This window comes from Thalassophryne amazonica, chromosome 19, assembly GCF_902500255.1.
Source record: "Thalassophryne amazonica chromosome 19, fThaAma1.1, whole genome shotgun sequence".
Classification (NCBI taxonomy): domain Eukaryota; kingdom Metazoa; phylum Chordata; class Actinopteri; order Batrachoidiformes; family Batrachoididae; genus Thalassophryne; species Thalassophryne amazonica.
The window spans coordinates 57690004-57709759 of NC_047121.1; the positions used below are offsets into that span (position 1 = coordinate 57690004).

The 19756-nt window shown below is 40.9% G+C and overlaps 2 protein-coding genes across 2 annotated transcripts in view; one reads left to right on the top strand and one right to left on the bottom strand.

Moving 5' to 3' along the window:
- Positions 1–1610, top strand: part of strn3 (striatin, calmodulin binding protein 3) — a 35469-nt gene extending 33859 nt beyond the window's left edge. Inside the window, 4 exon segments of the mRNA XM_034159795.1 lie at positions 546–686; positions 804–911; positions 1056–1142; positions 1319–1610. Of these exon segments, the coding sequence (XP_034015686.1) occupies positions 546–686; positions 804–911; positions 1056–1142; positions 1319–1488 (506 nt within the window). The 3' untranslated portion in view covers positions 1489–1610.
- Positions 1611–3254: 1644 nt separating this feature from the next.
- Positions 3255–15850, bottom strand: ccdc65 (coiled-coil domain containing 65). Its single transcript, XM_034195121.1, has 9 exons — positions 15755–15850; positions 14889–14988; positions 13371–13538; positions 12672–12841; positions 7172–7322; positions 6924–7094; positions 5087–5305; positions 4876–5019; positions 3255–4725 (listed from the first exon to the last, which is right to left on the bottom strand). The coding sequence occupies exons 2-9, from the start codon at positions 14970–14972 to the stop codon at positions 4462–4464; spliced, it is 1371 nt and encodes a 456-aa protein (XP_034051012.1). The 5' UTR covers positions 14973–14988; positions 15755–15850; the 3' UTR covers positions 3255–4461.
- Positions 15851–19756: the final 3906 nt, after the last annotated feature.

The following is a 19756-nucleotide window of genomic DNA, read 5'->3' on the forward strand; positions in this document are numbered from 1 at the left end:
CGAACGTGATGACGGCTGCAATTGCTAAATGCTAACTTTTAACAATGAAAATGCCATAGACATGCTAACGCGTTAGCATCGCTCCCGTTTTTAAGTCATAAAATACATCTATCAGCTGTTTCAGAAGACCATAACAGGTCGGTTTAACATAGAAAAGGTAAATAATACTCACAGACGTATGCTCTTTAGGGTTTTAGCGGGGGAAAATTAAGCGAAAGAAAGAAAGAAACGAAGCAATCGACCGAAGCATTGCTTCAATCTGCGAACCACGCTTCGATTGGTTCAAGGTTCAAAGCAAAGCCGCGCTGCAGAAAAGTTGATTAAGGACCCGCTGCAGGGTCTGTAATCAATGTAGAGAAATGATCATTTTCCTGACAAACACCCGCCAAAACAACGGCCACTCTGAAGGACCGATAACAGAATCATTAAGCACAAAGCTTATTGATGTCGGTGGATCGAATCATTTCTTAACGATACCCGAAAGGAACCGGTTCTTGATACCCATCCCTAATAATCACTGTGTGTGTGGGTGTGTACACACGCAGAGCATGGCGTTCCTACATCGGTGGACTTCAACAGTTGTGACTCTGCCCACATGATGGTGTCCTTTAACAGTGGGTTTGTGGCAGTGTATGACCTGGAGACCTCCCAGAATGCACTGGTGCTGAAGGGGCAGGGGGATGGAGGTCAGTATGAAGGCAATAATTTCCTTTGACTTTATTTTTGTGTCATTTGCTGACTTTCATGGTATCTTTGTTCTCCTCCTTATTTCTGAATCTTCCGGGTCATTGGTGCCCTCTCAGCCATCCCGGGTTCTAATCATATCAATAAGGTAGTCAGTCATCCCACGCTGCCCGTCACCATCACTGCTCATGAAGACCGGCACATCAAATTCTTCGATAATAAGTCAGGTCAGTTTACCGTTGGCGTCGACCTGAACCAGTGGTTCTGTGTTTTGTTCCATAACACAGTCTAATGTCAACTATAAAAACTGATCCAGGATCTGCGCTCATTATCTGTTGACAGCATGGCATCCTGCATGTTTGTGTTTGCAGGTAAAGTCATTCATGCCATGGTTGCGCACCTGGACGCCATCACCAGTCTGGCGGTGGATCCTAATGGGATCTACCTGATGTCCGGCAGTAAGTGCTTGTTATCCACCTGCAGTTGCTACCTTTGTGGGATTTTAGATTTAATTTGTCTTTATCATTGTGCCAACCCTCTCTTTTGGTCTCTCTCTCACTGTCTGTCTCTCTCCCCCTCTCGCGTCCTCATTTGTTCTCCCCACTGTCACCTTTGAATACAACCTCGCCTTCAGGTCACGACTGCTCCGTGCGACTGTGGAATCTCGACAGTAAGACGTGCGTCCAGGAGATCACAGCTCACCGCAAGAAGAGTGAGGAAGCCATTTATGACGTGGCGTTCCACCCGTCAAGGGCATACATCGCCTCTGCTGGTGCTGACGCCCTCGCCAGGGTCTATGTGTAGTGAAGTAGAAAATGACGAAGGCAGCGCATCCGCACTCGGAGGATCCGGGTTTGTTTGAGAAAGGACAGACAGGCTCTGTGAGGACGAGTGGTACCTTGACCTCCGACTGACTGAAGAGACTGGAAGAAATACAGAAACCTTCAAACTGTTGCAGGTAGATCACGTGCAGGCGCTGGCTCCTCCCTCACTGGTCATGTGACACCTTCTCTCCTCCTGAACACTACAGGGAGCTTTAACACTAGTTTCACCTCTGAGGAGTCGTTTAAAGGAAAAATCCTCTAAACGCCGTGCGTGGATGATTCTTCTCTGACCAAACACGGCTTCTGACATCACAACCACAGATTACAGCAGTTGGTCCCAAATCTAAACATTTGCGAGTTTTAGCATCAGTAAGTAAAAAAAAAAAAAAAAAAAAAATCTTACTGTGTCTTTAATATCTGAGCAAATCCAGTTCTGATTTTTTTTTTTCTCTCCAGACTTTTGGTCAATTAAAAATCTTAGTAACACTAATTGTTTTTATTAGTTTGTATGTTCGAACTGAAGCACATCCAGTAAACAAATATAATAAGATGAACATCCTGTAAGAGCTGCTAAATATCAGTTTTCATCCAGCCATTAAGGGGCAGTAAATGTTCAGGAAGTCTATTGAACCACGTTAGATTAGGACAGTCAGTCAAACAGTTGTCATAAAATAATCACAGGAATTTTTGTTTTTGGAAAGTGTTTTTCTTATGAGGCCATTCAGTTTACAAAAAATAGTGAAGCTGATCTGGAATCACTTTTTTTCCCCCCTTTCCTTTTGCTTTCATTTGCATTAACTGTCTCAAAAACCATTTTCTTCCTGTGATGTAAATGCATCACATGATCAGTGTCGTCAGTTTACTGGCACACGGCCCGGGATCTGAGCTCAGTCTGGTTTGGATTAAATAGAATTTAGATCCAGCCTTTAGTCAATAATATATATATATATATATATATATATATATATATATATATATATATATATATATACAGACATATGGTTAAAACTCCTCTGGTTCGTTGTGTGAAGGTCTAAGATCTGATCTGGCAGCGCAGTGTCATTTGAACTCCTGCATGATATTGCGGGATTTGACCACTTCTGGGGACAGCCTGCCACTGTGCATTGCAAACACAGCATCACTTCACACAGAAAGATGTACTGTTTTGTTTTCGGCTGCAATCAGTGAAGCATTCGCGAAAAGTGAAGTGTTTTTGGTTGTCAGTGGAGAAGGGAAGATGAGGCAAATGGGAGAGGTTGTATCAGTAGGTTTTTGTGAGATTTAATGTATACAATGATAATGGGGCTGTCCCCAGAAGTACAATTATTACATCATATGCTCTTTCATTTATCCCCTTTATTGCCCACCCTCAAATGAGACTATGCTGCCCAATTGTAACTTCAGTTAATAAAGAGCAAATTTTGCTCTTTATTTTCATTCCTTAAAACCATAAAATCCATTTATTAAGGCTTTTTAAACTCAGATATAACACACAGAAAATGTTTGATTTAAAATAATACACCAGCTTTTTCCCGACTAAACTGCAATAAAATCATCTGTTTGGGAACGCAGCTGACATAACCATCGCCTACGCACAACACGCATGTCAGTGCTGCCAGAAGTGCATCCTCAGAAAATTCTGACCAGTTGTACATGGGGAAAAAAAGTGGTTTATTTAAGATGAGATTTTTCCTATAAATCTGATGAAGCAGGAAAACAAGATCTCAGATTTGATCTTTTGTTCTTTTAAATTTAAGTTAAAAACCTCTTTAAATAGACACTAGCTCTTCCCCCAACCTGCACTAGTCTGTTACCAGTTTTGTCTGTGTAAAGTGATCTGTGAGCTGAATGGATGAACGGCGGATTCAGTAAAGTTACCCTGCTCCAGCCCCAGGTGGGCCAATCAGAACTCTGATTTAGCCACACCCACTGGGCTGGAAAAAAATGCTTGGTCAGAGTTGGTCACATATGGACATTTTGGACTTATGAAAATAAATCTAGTTTTTATAATGCATTTTATACACGTAAATCTGAGTGGTTTCAGCCCCGCCCCCTCTCACCCGAGTCCTTTGAAGAGTAGAAGCTGAAAGAGCTGATGAGGGTTCATGTCCTCATTGCAAAAAGCAGCTGAGACTTCAAGGTTTGTCTGATTTTTGTTTTATGGATTCATCCTGTCATCATCTTGTTAGGAGGTGGAGCTTGGATCAGGACTCACCTGTGGAGGTTTTTTTAATCACTTCTCTGTGCTTGACCAATCACAGTGTCGTAGTCCCCCCCCCCCCCCCCTTGTCATTTGGTTTTACATTTCACTTTCTTTCATTTCCTCAAATGAGAATAAATTTATATCATGATGGTTAAGAAGATGGTCCAATCAGGGGCCTCCTGGGAGGGGCGTGCTAAGAAAGCTGCTAGCTGATAGGCTCAGAGTGCCCACCTGCTCTGTCAGATGAAGATGAGGGTGGTTGTTTTTTAATTTAAATCTAGTTTTTATTTATTCATTTTAATTTAAGGGGTTAAAAGCGAGCGCCTCCTGATTGGTCACAAACATTTGTTTCATGTTGTCAGACTGATTTTCAGCCTCAGAAATACAAAAATATTTTTTCCGGTCTTCCAAAAAGGGTTTTGATAAGTTTTCAATTTTTTTTTTTTTTTTTTTTCCCCTGATTTAAACTATGAAACTGCAGATTTTAATGATTGTACCACATTGTTCAGACGTGTATATAAAATGTCTAACGACTATTAAATGATGTACATGTACACACAGTGCAGTTTCTGTCTCGCCTTCAACACGAGGTTTTATTATATTCAGTGTTTCCACACAAATGATTGGACTGAAGATTAACATTAGGGGGCGCCACTTAAATAACTGTTGATTTTGTGCTTTAAATGCTGATTAAACTTTATATTCTGTGTTCTGTTCATATGACAGAGTGAAGATGTTGCTAGTATAATGTTACAGATTGCCAGGTGAAGGAACATTTACTGATACACAGGTTAGCAGCTCTGCGCTGGCAGCTTGCACACTACGTGAGGGCTGGCCTGCGTGGAGAGCCTCGGTGCTGACAGCCATGGCGCCCAGACGCTGTCTGAGGAGGTCCTGGAGCTGCAGGTTTTCTCTCTTCAGGTGCTCCTTGTGCATCTTCACAGCCTGCTGCTGCAGCAGAGCTGCAGACAGACGCTGCCTCAGCCAAGTCAACTCCAGGCCAGGCCCCAACTCCTAAAGAAACGACAAAAAAAAAAAAAAGTCTGCAGATGTTCAGCTGCCTGTTCTTCATGTCAAACCTCCTCCTCGGGTCCAGACCAGTATTACTTCTTGGACGGTTTCTGGTTCTTGTATGCACAGGGGAGGTTATCTGAGGTAACTAACCTGCAGTAGTTCCTCCATTGGTGGCTGTGATTGGAGTTTTTTCTCATGTTTTGGTGGTGCACAGAACATTGAGGCTGAGAAGAACAATTCCTGGTCACGTTCTAGTTTACGGCATATTTCATCGAGACGTAAAATCTTCTCACCCTGGATCATAAACAGAAGATCAGAATAAATCTGAGGCAGGTGTGTGTTGGTGGTTCTGTGGTTTTACCTTGGCAATGACTGCTTTTAGTTTGTTGGTGGTGCTGTTTCCTTGGATGCTGAGCTCTGCAAGCTGCTTCCTGGCTTTGGTCTGACACCGCTTGATCTGGGCTCGGAGCTCCTGGTTCTTTTGCGTCTCTTCATCTCGGGCGGCTTTCAGATTCTGTGAGTCAAGTTCGTACTGGTTCTGGCAGGAGTGAAGCTTTGATTGTAGTTCATTCACAGCGGCCTGAAACAAAAATCAAGATGTGACGGTCAGCACAAAGAAATTGCGTTAAAGGGAACCTGCCAAGTTTCTGTGCCTCTGTCCGTCCCTGCTCCAGGGTGAGAACTGATGGTCCAGGAAGGACACAGTGGAACCCGGAATGCTGATACTGAATATTTGCTGGATCAACTTTGAAACTTTTAGAGGTTCTAGAGGAAAAAACGTGCGTGACCAGGTTCTTTCTTCAAATTTTTCAACAGTTTAAAAATCCTGACGAAGCGCCAGCTGCACGAACGAAGCTGCGCAAAGGTTAAACGATGCCAACGACGGTCAACAAACGTCCAGATTTCTTGTTTCGTCAGGGCTTCGTCACACTTCGTTAAGTGCCGTGTGACTGGGCCATAATTTAGTGCAGAACAGTTATCAAGTTAGCAACAACATTAAGGATACTGGAACTAACTTTCTCTGATCTGATATGAAGCATATTGATACTCTGTGATTAATCATTTTCTGATATATAACTTTTTTTATTTATATATGTATGAATTATATTGATGCTCTATATGATTTATATATATTCATTTTCTCTTATGTATAACTTCTATTGTTTTATATAGAAATATGTATTCATTAGTATTTTGTTTATATATGTAAAGATTTATAGTCTAATCATATATTGTCTCTTGAAAATACTAAGATTACTGCCACTATCTGCTTCTCTATCATATATTAGTGTGTCTGTGTATACACAGACACACACACATATATATATATATATATACGTGTGTGTGTGTGTTACAGTGTTTGCAGAATACCCGTCTACAGTCTAGGCTATATCAGAATATTCCCACTATGAATATTAACATGCGCCGAACCATTTGTCCTGTATCAGCTATATGTATGGCGGCTGCAGGAAAACAACGCGTGAAAATTGGTTTAGTATGCATAGAGTTACAATGGATTAAATGCGCCAATACTTCATTGCGCCTGCCAAACAGCACTGAGTGAAGCAGGTTGGATGACCAGTCTAAGATGGTGGCCCCACGGCCAATAAGCAGCAGTGGTCAATGTAGCATCTACTTTTTATAATGACTATGCTTACACTGGTTATGCACAGGCTCTATGCAGTCTTGTTTTGGTGGGGGGGGGTTACAGCAGCACATACAGGTCTGGCATATGTACTACAGTGTTTTTTAGCAGTTTTCAGTAGCTTTGTGTGGACGCAGATACTTCTTGAAACCGTGTGGGTGAAGCCTTAATATCCACACCAAAGTAAATCATTAGAAGAACCACCACACAGTCCCCCAAAATTTGATTTAATAAACAACTGAACCCAGGTTACCCTGTTAGCTTAGCTGGTTCAGACTCAAAGAGAGGTGCATGTTCAGATTTCTTTCCTCACACACTGACTCACCCACGCTCCGCCCTTTTATGCATTTATGGGTTCATTGTAACGTAGCCAGAATCAGTGCTGTCAACATGGCAACACCCAGATAAGGGCTTCATTTCAGCTGTTCAAGGTATCAACAGCAAACCTACAGGTGAGGTTGTGCAGGCTTTGTCCAGGATATTTACTATACAGTTTATGGTTCTGTGCAGGAAACAGCACTTCCTGACAGGTGTTGTGTGCTCTGCCTCTGACTGACCTGTAGTTTCTGCCACCTGCTTTGTTTTTTGCTTCCATCTCCTGAAGGAGGACTTTGTCTTCCTCAGCCAGCGTCTGGACATTCATTTCCTCACTGGAACTCTGAGCCTCTTGGTCCTGAAGTAACTTGTCCTTTTTGGACCCATGCTGTATCGTCTGACCACTCATCTGTCCAGACAGGATGTTGTCACAGATAAAACGAGCTGAAGCAAACCAGGCTTTAGTGCTGCTTCCATGAAACTTACCAAGTTAAAATGAAATTTGTTCAAGAGTTCTTCCTCTTGATTGTAAAGTCGTTTGTCCTCTGTCTGTTTTGTGTGAAGCTGGTGCTCCAGCAAGAACATTTGGTCCTGCAGATCAGTCTGCTGCTCCTGAATCACTGCAATGGTTTCCTGCCTGAAAAAGCAGCAGTAGAAAAGGTCAAGTATCAGGAGCACAAACGGCACAGATACTTGTATTTTCACTCTTCTCGCACTGAACGCTGTGGCATCAGAGTCTCCCCGAGGTGTTAGGTACTTGCTGCAAGTTGCTCTACGTTGCTACGATTTACCACATTATCAGCTTCAGCTTGGGACTCCCGCAAGGACGGTCGCATTCCTCCTGTCTCCTCTCCTCCTTTTTCTGTTCTCTATCTCTGCTCCAACCTTCAAAGTCCCAGCTTCACCAGACTGTGAATTCTTCAAATTAAGATTTGGATTAACCATGGAATTGATCAGCTGGTCTCTCAAGGCTGTTGTCACCATTTTTTTTCTACAAGGAAATCAGGGCTGGGTGACCCTGCGTGCCCTGATGGAACCTACCCAGTGGGCTATGCTCTCAACACCTGAGAGAAATGACGGTGGCATGCATGGCTCCATTCTCTGTGGAAGACGCTGAGGATTTATTTCTATTCGCTTTTATGGTGGGAGGTTTGGCGCTGATTGATTTGTGTGCTGCCCTGATCTACAGGAATATTAGCAAGACGGCTGCTACCAGAATCTCGCCCCCTCATCTGTCCGTCATGATTGAGTTGGGCAATGCCATGTCATCTCAGACTGCGTGAACTTTTGAACTCAAACACAAAATGGATACCATCTGGAGCATATCGCTGCATTGCAAAGGAATGTGCTGCTGAGGACTGGAGAATATTCTTCATAAATTTGGACTCTAGACGATCAGAGGTGCAGTAAATGGAATTCTCTATCTCTCCGCCTAACATCAACATGGCAGCCTTATCGGCTCCTGAAGGTTAAATGCCCTGCTCTTCCCCTAGAAGGATCTACACCTTTGGAGAAGGAATGCGACTCCCCCGTCTCATCTATCTACCCCCCCCCCCCCCAGCCTGCTGTTGCCTAGCAACATCAGACTTTACACACACACACACGGACAGAAACTGACAGAAACTTAACTCATCTGCACACGATGCATGTCTCCCTCCCTCCATCCTTATTACTCCCTGCAGCCTTCACTCCCCAAGCTGGGCGGCGTGGGCCCCTCCTGCTGCTGCCTTCACCCACTTTGCCTCAATTTGGATGACGGACTGCATCAAGTTTAGTGCACATAAACAATGTCAAATGTATATGTGTTGTCTTTAATTCTGATGTGTGCCATTATTACAATAAACTAGTAATAATTGTGGATTAATTGCTGTATTTTGTCTGAGGTAATTGGACTGTAAACGTAATTTCGCTGCTGTTGCACTCGTGTAATGACAATGGCAATAAATCTCATCATCTCATCAGCAACAACGTGACAAATGACTGAACTTTTCCAAGTTGCAGCTGAGCTGCTAAAAGTACGAGTGTCAGTCCAGAAGCTGCTGCTGCTCCAGTCTTCTGTTTCAGTCGATGCTCCGAGTGCAGGCAGCGACGTCTTGGTGAGAAAGACTTTTTAATTCTGTCCTTCACTCAGTGATTGACTGCTGCAGATCAAAAGAAACTTAGGCTTCTACCAAAGTTACACAAAACGTTTGCTGGAGGAATGTGAAATTTCAGCATCAATCAATCAATTTTACTTATATAGCGCCAAATCACAACAAACAGTTGCCCCAAGGCGCTTTATATTGTAAGGCAAGGCCATACAATAATTACGTAAAAACCCCAACGGTCAAAACGACCCCCTGTGAGCAAGCACTTGGCGACAGTGGGAAGGAAAAACTCCCTTTTAACAGGAAGAAACCTCCAGCAGAACCAGGCTCCGGGAGGGGCAGTCTTCTGCTGGGACTGGTTGGGGCTGAGGGAGAGAACCAGGAAAAAGACATGCTGTGGAGGGGAGCAGAGATCAATCACTAATGATTAAATGCAGAGTGGTGCATACAGAGCAAAAAGAGAAACAAACACTCAGTGCATCATGGGAACCCCCCAGCAGTCTAAGTCTATAGCAGCATAACTAAGGGATGGTTCAGGGTCACCTGATCCAGCCCTAACTATAAGCTTTAGCAAAAAGGAAAGTTTTAAGCCTAATCTTAAAAGTAGAGAGGGTGTCTGTCTCCCTGATCTGAATTGGGAGCTGGTTCCACAGGAGAGGAGCCTGAAAGCTGAAGGTTCTGCCTCCCATTCTACTCTTACAAACTCTAGGAACTACAAGTAAGCCTGCAGTCTGAGAGCGAAGCGCTCTATTGGGGTGATATGGTACTATGAGGTCCCTAAGATAAAATGGGACCTGATTATTCAAAACCTTATAAGTAAGAAGAAGAATTTTAAATTCTATTCTAGAATTAACAGGAAGCCAATGAAGAGAGGCCAATATGGGTGAGATATGCTCTCTCCTTCTAGTCCCCGTCAGTACTCTAGCTGCAGCATTTTGAATTAACTGAAGGCTTTTCAGGGAACTTTTAGGACAACCTGATAATAATGAATTACAATAGTCCAGCCTAGAGGAAATAAATGCATGAATTAGTTTTTCAGCATCATTCTGAGACAAGACCTTTCTAATTTTAGAGATATTGCGTAAATGCAAAAAAGCAGTCCTACATATTTGTTTAATATGCGCATTGAAGGACATATCCTGATCAAAAATGACTCCAAGATTTCTCACAGTATTACTAGAGGTCAGGATAATGCCATCCAGAGTAAGGATCTGGTTAGACACCATGTTTCTAAGATTTGTGGGGCCAAGTACAATAACTTCAGTTTTATCTGAGTTTAAAAGCAGGAAATTAGAGGTCATCCATGTCTTTATGTCTGTAAGACAATCCTGCAGTTTAGCTAATTGGTGTGTGTCCCCTGGCTTCATGGATAGATAAAGCTGGGTATCATCTGCGTAACAATGAAAATTTAAGCAATGCTGTCTAATAATACTGCCTAAGGGAAGCATGTATAAAGTGAATAAAATTGGTCCTAGCACAGAACCTTGTGGAACTCCATAATTAACCTTAGTCTGTGAAGAAGATTCCCCATTTACATGAACAAATTGTAATCTATTAGATAAATATGATTCAAACCACCGCAGCGCAGTGCCTTTAATACCTATGGCATACTCTAATCTCTGTAATAAAATTTTATGGTCAACAGTATCAAAAGCAGCACTGAGGTCTAACAGAACAAGCACAGAGATGAGGCCACTGTCTGAGGCCATAAGAAGATCATTTGTAACCTTCACTAATGCTGTTTCTGTACTATGATGAATTCTAAACCCTGACTGAAACTCTTCAAATAGACCATTCCTCTGCAGATGATCAGTTAGCTGTTTTACAACTACCCTTTCAAGAATTTTTGAGAGAAAAGGAAGGTTGGAGATTGGCCTATAATTAGCTAAGATAGCTGGGTCAAGTGATGGCTTTTTAAGTAATGGTTTAATTACTGCCACCTTAAAAACCTGTGGTACATAGCCAACTAATAAAGACAGATTGATCATATTTAAGATCAAAGCATTAATTAATGGTAGGGCTTCCTTGAGCAGCCTGGTAGGAATGGGGTCTAATAGACATGTTGATGGTTTGGAGGAAGTAACTAATGAAAATAACTCAGAACAATCGGAGAGAAAGAGTCTAACCAAATACCGGCATCACTGAAAGCAACCAAAGATAACGATACATATTTGGGATGATTATGAGTAATTTTTTCTCTAATAGTTTAAATTTTATTAGCAAAGAAAGTCATGAAGTCATTACTAGTTAAAGTTAAAGGAATACTCAGCTCAGTAGAGCATAATGATAAAAGATTGATCCCTTCTTTCTCAAGCCTCGGTCCCACTGAATAATAAGCCATGAATATTGAGCCACGCATGGGTGTGTCAGCGATTATTTGAAGAATGATCCACGTATTAAGGGATCGCGTATCCGCTACTAAGGCGCCTCTATGCACCTCTCTGTACCTCACATGTGCCACATATCAGTCTCTAGTGAGCCTGACCTGTCATTTGAGCTCCGTCCAGCCTCAAATGTCTCACGTCACTGCATATGATCTTTGTCAAGCCACATATGATCCACGTAGCACCATGTAACGTGACATTGGTGCACATTTAGGCATGGTTTTGGTCCAAACTTCCAGCCCTGCCACACTTGGGCCCTTTAAAGTGTGGGTTTTCAATTCACAGCATCCATTCAAGATGATGTCACGTGTGCGCATCTGTGTGTCAGGCTGCTGTTCACCTGTGTTCCAGAGTCATTAAATGCAGCAGTTCTGTGTGTTCACCCAGCTCTCTGTGACCAAAAAAAAAAAAAAGACACCGCAATGTGGTGGCTGTTTTAATTATATACACCCGCAACTGTGTGGATCGATCACTTTCAAAAAAAAAAAAACAACACAAAACACATCCATAACCAGACCAGCTAGAACTGAACCATGGGTTCCTGAACAGTTGCCTCTGTGCTTCTCACTGGCTTTATTTCTTCAGTGGGTTACAGTCATTTTGACACCGTGATCCAACTTTTAACTTTGTGTTTGTCCATTGTCTGCAAAATTTCTCTTGAGTGCGAGTCATTGCATCAGCGTGCACAGAGTGCACCTCATCTGATCCATTATAACATCTTAAATCTATCATAGACATACTTTTACAGCTGCTTATAAAGAAGGAATGAACATGTAACTGTTTTACAAAGCTGTTAAAGCATTACAAATAATTACCCTTTACACTGTTCCAAATATATTCACGTCAGCACACGAGACAGAGAGGAAAAAAGCTCCAAATGAAAAAGTCTCTGTGATTCCAGAAGCGATTAGGCCTTTTCAACATCCAAGCTCTGACAGAAAATGATTAATCCGCTACAAAATAATTATTTTATATACAGCGTCCGGCGCACAACACAGGTGGAATTGTAGTGCGCAAGAGCCTAAATAGCCTGCCCTGTCCTTGTAGCCACCAGGTGCTTGGATAATGGGCTTTTAATAGTCTGTCCTCACCACAAACATGCCTCTAAAATCCTTGTTTGTCCTCATAGTACCTCATACACAAACTGCCCCACACTGCTGTTGCTAAATTTTGAAATTCTTAAAATTAGCGCCACGCTCAGTGAGGAGCCTAACTGGATGCGTACCAAAAAAAACAAACAAACAACAAAAAAAAACATGCTATGTGGCTCATTATTCATCCTTCATTATTCGGTGGGACCAGGGCTTTACCAAAAACCTCCTGACAAAAATTTGATAATTTGTGAACATAACATGACTGAGACATGATGGTAATTGCCAAGATAAGTAAACCTCTTTGGCATTTCACTCTGGACACTGCTGGCAGCAGTGATACATGTGCTTTCTTACAAGAGTTACTGAAACAGTTTAAGTGGAACTGGGGTTTTGTTGAGCTTGTTGGGGGCACTGCACACACCTCTCTGAGCTGATGTTTTTGCTGAGGTGCTGCATGCCGCTTTCCCACTGCTGTTGCAGAAACGTCAGGTATCTGTTGTGCTGAACCAGAAGACGGTCGAGCTGCTGCAGGTGGCACTGACGTGCCTGAGCACGTTGCTGCTCTACCTCCCGCAGGTCACTAACCAGATGCTGTAAAACATAACACACTGTAACACAACTAAACGATTTATTTGTGTCAATTAATCAAGTGAATATGTCACTGTCTGCAGAAAAATATCTGGAACCAAAATGTTTAACCTCATTAAGAACCACTTTAAAGACTTTCCACAGGAAAACAAAAATCCTTTACATTTCAGCTTTTAAAAGGATTACATGATCAGAAGATGACAAATGAAAAAAAAATTTCATCTGCTATTCTTTTTTTTGTATGTGTGTTCTGCAGATAATACAACTTTTAATTAGGTTTTGATCATTTGTTTTGATTTTTACAGAAACAAATTACTCTTCTGACCACTAGGTAGAGCTCTGTACGTATCTTGAAAACAAGTATAGCAACATGCCAATTTTTGATTTTTTTTATTTTATTTTTTTTTTTTTTTATTTTATTTTTTTTTTTTTACTTTTTCAGTCGTTATCTTCTTCTGGTCATGTGTGTCATTAGAATCTGATGGATTTTTGTCCTTCACATGGAGCAGCGTTAGCAACAGTTGGACTTCACCTTAATGACACTGTCCAGGTCGTCCACCTGCCTGTCAAACATCTGTTTCAGCACGGTGACATCATTACGCAACTCTGCCGTATCAGTCTGACAAAGAAGGGAACGCCAGCCTTCATTCACCTTCTGCAAGTTGAGAGCAGAGTTCTTTTCCTCTGTCTGCAGCATGTCCTGATTTCACAAAGAAAGGTAGTTTGTTTAGTTTCTTAATGGGGGAGAGGGGGGTGAAGCTTTAAAGCATTAAACCGTAAATATAGTCACACATATGTAATTTTACACATTTTTGTTTCATGACATCAAATCACAACAGCAAAAAAAAATATTTGTTTAAAAAAAGCAAATTGTGCTGTGGGATTTGTTCTAAAGTTGGTGGTGGTGGTGGGGGGGGGGGGGGTTTGCATAAATGGAAAAGGGAAAAAAGACTAATGTGACACGATGAAAGTTTGAATAAGAATAGAGATGTTTTTTAATTTAAAAAAAAGCAAATTAAAGTGATAAATTTGTATGAAATGATATAAATTAAACAAAATAATCACTCCTTTCAACATATCAGGTAAATCATCTCTTTTACACTCGGCGTTCTGTACAGACATCAGTCTGTCCTGCCAAACAGCCTAGATTCCATCTCTCTTTGAATCAAAGTATTTCTGTGTTCCTTTCCACTATGAAGCTGTAGCAAACGTCACTGAAGCCCAAAACCCCTCTGACATTGTCTTGATGGCTTCCCTCACTAGTCTCCTTTATAAATGTTCATCTGCTCTGAACATATTGTCCATTCTGTCATAGTCTTTACATCTCTTAACCATGGATTTAGCTGAACTAAAATGAATGTTCTTGGAAATAGTCCTTTACTGGCTGTCAAAGTGAGTATTTAGCAGGTGCTGTGTGTCATAAATTTATGATTTACAGATTAGTTTTTGTAAAGACTTGTTTTCACTTTCAGATTACAGAACATTTTCTTAAAAAAGGCAGAATTTTTATATTTTGATTTAATGTCATAAATCATTAAAAATGTGAAAACCAGAGGCGGGGTGCTGTGTGTATCACTGCGCCCAGATTAGCGAAACCAGGGTCTCCTTCTGGTACCAGGCCCAGGGGGTGGGGGTGGACAGTGAAAGGAGCTCGCAGGTGAGAGCCTGGTGGATAAATCTACATCTGTGGGACTCAGTTGGTGGATCCTTGTCATTTGATTGGTGCTTTGTATGTCACATGACATGGATTAATTCATCCCATTTGTGTTGCATTGCATTTAGAGTGCAAATTTGGTTCCATACATTTGGTACCATTGCACTCTGCACATGTGCGCGCACACACGCACGAGGAGCCACACATGCTAGTGGGGCTTATACATGAGCATGTATAACTAACTGTTTGTATGTTTACACACTTTTTCTAAATGTAAGTAGAAGCTGATGACTTTCACGTTGCGTCAAAATGTCCGTACACACAGTTTAAGCACAAATTTGTGCTAAATGAAGCCACTGGCTGCTTACTGATGTTTGTCACATATCTGTGATTTACCTTGAGGAAGTGTTCGAGGGTTTCCTCTTTCTTTCTGGCCATGTGGTCCTTGCTGTGAGCTGGCATCTCAGCTTTCTTTGACATCTCATTCGTTCCGTGACTGTCAAAAGCACTCCAATGTCATCACACATACAGACAGACACAAATGCGCTTTAAACACACTGAAAACAGCTTTAAAAGCTTTTTCTTCAGTTGTTGATTAAATTTTTGCATTTCAACATATATAATGGGCACCAAAATTATGATTGCCAGTTGTTATCTGGGTACCTGTATTTGTATAGTGAAATTCTATTCGTGTCTCATTGGTCAATATAAGCCATATATGGTTAAGAGATTAGTACTTCACCATATATTTGCTGTTGGTAGGTAGATTCCTAAACTACACCACAGAAGCTGCTACGTATCGTTAACCAGAACCCCTTTAACCGTAACCATGGCTGTGCTACGTATAAATAGAATTTGGAATTATACGGCTACGTATGGCCACTCTGATTATGATTTACCAAAATTTACACATATGTGAAGATCCCGGTTAAAAAAAACGTCTTTTTAACGGTAAAAAGTGTTGAACTGAAAAATTTAAATCACATTATTCGTAAGTCTTACCGAAGTTTAGTGATAATTAGCCCTTTAACGGTCAGCCGTTAATAACACCGACTTAGAGAACAGGTTCAATTTCAAATGGTTAAAAGACGTTTTTCAGTGTTTGCGTGTACATTAAACTTCTGGCAGCTAAAGGAAAATCTTTATATGTTCCGTTGTACCGGTAAAAAATAAAATAAAAAACATAAAGGCGTCCTGTTTTCCGCGTTATTGTTCGGGGTCGCGTTACTTTGTTTGGGTGTCTCCATGGCAACGATACTTACAGGCGCGAATTGACTCCTCGAAGGTGGTGGCGTACAGCCTGCACGTTGGACTGGGATGCCAGCGACTCTGGGATGCCAGCGACTCGGGTTCGCTTCCCGATTGCAACCACGCTTGGGGGGAGGAGTGACACGTGCCGTGGGCCCTTCTGGAAATAAAGTCGTAGACTTTCGTTGTCGTAGGCTTTCGTTAGTTACCCACGTTAAATAAGAAACTCTTCTTCTTCTACCCCCCCCCCCCCCCCGCTCTCGTTATTGTGGGATATCTCGCCTAGGTGGGCGATACCGGGAATTTTGGTATTGATCCGATACCAAGTAAATACAGGCCCAGTATCGCCGATATCGATACTGATACCGATACTTTTTCATATTTAAGCTTCATAGATCCAAAGGATCCAAAAGACCTAGGATAGAATTTCGCCAAACATTGTACGTGACAACAAAACACTTTATCACAATCAACATTTTTGTTTAAAAAAAATATCACTCAACACAACTTAAAATCTCCTGAGGTAGAGGGCTGCCAAACCACAATACAAGGGTGCGCTGCTCCGTGTTGTGTGACGCAGCGCTGCTCTTACAGAGAGTAGACTTTGATGAATGTGCGTGCACAGCAGTCAGTACGTGCAGGAGAGAAAAAAAGCTTGAGTATTGATCTTTTTACACGAGGATTGTTCAATATCAATACCACCATTGGTATCGATATTATCAACATTAGGCTCTATCTGCCCACCTCTAGTCATTGTGGGATATCTCGCCGGACTACTTTCGCCTGACGCACTCCAGCGATACGCTCCTAAACTTTCACAATGCCCAGTGCAAGAAAATTGGTTACGTATCATTGCTGTAGTGTATGTAATTACACATATGATTACGAGTGGTGAAATCATTAGGAGTTTCCTGGTGAAAATTAAATCAAAGCAAATGCCTACTAGAGGTGGGCGAATCGATCCTAATATCGATAATATCGATACCAACGCTGGTATTGATATTGAATGATCCTCGTGTAAAAAGATCAATACTCAAGCTTTTTTCTCTCCCGCACGCACTGACTGCTGCACACGCAGATTCATCAAAGTCTACTCTCGGTCTGTAAGAGCAGCGCTGTGCTGTGTCACACAACGCAGAGGAGCGCTGCCCCCCCCCCCCCCCGGTCTTTTGTTGTTGCGCCGTCATGTGGCTCAGCGGCGCCAGACAATTTTGTTGTGGTGTGTTAATTTTGTTGTATTGTGGTTTGTCAGCCCTGTACCTCAGGAGATTTTGTTTTAAGTTATGTTGAGTGATATTTTTTTAAACAAAAATGCTGATTGTGATAATAAATTGTTTTGTTGTCACATACAATGTTTGGCGAAATTCTATCCTAGGTTTTTTAGGTCCTTTGGATCTATGAAGCTTAAATCTGAAAAAGTATCGGTATCGATATCGGCGATACTGGGCCTGTATTTACTTGGTATCGGATCAATACCAAAATTCCCGGTATTGCCCACCTCTAATGCCTACTCGTGGGCAACATATGCAGAATGTGTCTCTTCCCACATAGATCTTTTTCAGTGCGGCTTCTTGTTCTGACTTTAACCCAAAATTAACACCCAAGTCTCGCCAACTGTAAATGGTAATAAAACCATTCCAATCGTATATTTCTGAACTCATACGCAATCATACTCCATCGTGTCAGTGTTTACAATGTCCTTGAGCGATAATAGGTGAAGTTGCTCCAAAACTTTAAGTTTCGTAAATATTTATTATGGCCACTCTAAAAACTTCAGTTATGTTTGGGAACTACTTTTTGCGCAGGAATTCATCAAACACATCGGATGCGGGCGCGTACTAACACAGAATATACAGAAACTGTATGTCGTTGTTCGGCCAAAACAAGAGCATCTACTGGCTGAGCTAGTGGTGCACGTGAGAGTATGACTCTTGGGCCCCCAGAGGGCGCTACATCGCTGTTTGGGTTATTAGAATTCAAGGTTCAACCATAGAGATTAATAATTACTGGAGGGGACACAGGGTTTATTCCCGAAATATGTTCGTCCACCATCTTTGGAGAGGACATGACCAGACGTACTGACAGCAAAACCAACCAATCAAATCAATAACACACATCAGTGGATCAGTGGAAACAGGATACACCTGAGCTCAGTTTTGAGCTTCATGGCAAAGGCTGTGAATATTTATGTAGACATGATTTCTTAGTTTTGTGTGTGTGTGTGTATATATATATATATACTATATATATATATATATATATACACACACCATCATTATGAGGTATGGTGTGTAGAACTTGTGTAAAAAAAAAATTTCAACCATTTTGGAATAAAACTGTAACATAAAATGTGGAAAAAGTGAAGCACTCGTACTTTCCAGATGCACTTATATATATATATTTTTTTTTTCATTTGTGTTTTTCCCTCCTTGTCTGTAACCCCTGGCATAATCACCTTTTTGTGTGTGTACTGGGTGATCTTCTTGTTACTGGCTGCTTCAGTGAATGAAAATGTCCCCTGAAGTCTTTATTAATTTCTATGGTTTTTACTCCATGAACAAAGGTCAGAGATCAAAGTGAGGAAAATGTAATACATAGAACTCCTCACAAATACATAAAATAACCAGTAGACACTTTATTTACACACAGATGGATTACACTATATGACACAATTTTTGTTCCTGGCTTCTAAGTGCTATATTTCAACTGCTTATGCCTAAAGTCTATGGGAAAATGACTACATTCAGCACAAACTTTGATTTTATTTTTTTAATGTTCTAGAAAGTTCTAAGTTTCTTGAAATTTCTAGATAATTCTGGAAACTTCTAGAAAATTCTGGACAGTTCTAGCAGTTAAAGAATATTCTAGAAGACTACTCAGTAGTAGTGAAGGCGAATTGAGAATATTCTTGAAAACAGACAACTTTCAAAATATCATTGTACTGATCACAGAAGCAAAGTTTCTGTGAAATAACAGCTATTTTCTATTTATTTAAGGCATAACAGGTTAGGAAAACACACTGTGTACCCAGGAACAAAACAAAAATAAAAATTTGTTACATAGTGTTTTGTGTGGGGGGGGGGGGGGGGGGGGGGGTCTTTTCTTTCCATAACTCTTTCCTGGAAAAGGTTTAAAAACATTTTAATTAATTTGAGCCCTTTCCTGTCAGACAGGAACATACAGTGGCTTGCAAAAGTATTCAGCCTCTTGGTATTTCACGCATTGGCAAGTTCAAGACATATTCAGTGACTTGGAAATGTTCATGTATCCATCCCCCGACTTATCTGAAGAAAACTGGCAATTAAACTGATTATTTACAGGTATTATACCAAAGAGGCTGATTACTTATGCAACCCATCATCTTGGCTTTTTTTTTATTTTTAATTAATTTCTATCAAGTTGTAGAGATTTACTTTCAGTTTGAGTCTACAGAAGATAATTTTAGAGATTTTTATATTGAGAAGCCTGATTTACCTTTTGTATTTGAAATGCCATAAACAAATTAAAAATGTGAAATACCAAGGGCCTGAATACTTTTGCAAGCCACTGTAAATCCGCTTTTTCAAAAGTAAAAAACTTTATTTCACTGATTGTTTCATTTCATTAAACTCTTTCATACAGATCAGAGTCACACTGACATAAGACCATATTTAACCTTTATTAACAAATGAACCAGAAAATTGATTACAGTTTGAACATCAGTTAATGGTTAACTGACCCGATAAAAACAAGACCCACTACAGTTGAAGACAAATATAAAAATCTACAGGTTTATAAATGTACATCAGGATAATTACAATGTGAACAAGCAATCATAAAAAGCAGCAACTCCGCGGGCAGCCTCTGTTCTGTTGATTTCATGCCTGTACATGAAGTATTAGTTTTATTTTGAAGACGTTTGTCAAAAATATATATATATATTTTTTGCTTAAACATTCCTCCAGCAGAAACAAATAAATCCTCCTCTCAGCAGGTTGAATACTGAACTTACCAGCAGATTCTTCTGACTACAAACA

Excerpts from the sequence above, each read along its gene's own strand:
- ccdc65 (XM_034195121.1), bottom strand. The coding sequence starts at position 14,972 with ATGTCAAAGAAAGCTGAGATGCCAGCTCACAGCAAGGACCACATGGCC. Across the intron at positions 7,323-12,671 it reads AAAAACATCAGCTCAGAGAG|GCAGGAAACCATTGCAGTGA; the intron begins GTGTGTGCAGTG and ends CTGCTTTTTCAG. Across the intron at positions 5,306-6,923 it reads GTGGCAGAAACTACAGGTCA|GCCGCTGTGAATGAACTACA; the intron begins GTCAGAGGCAGA and ends TTTTTGTTTCAG.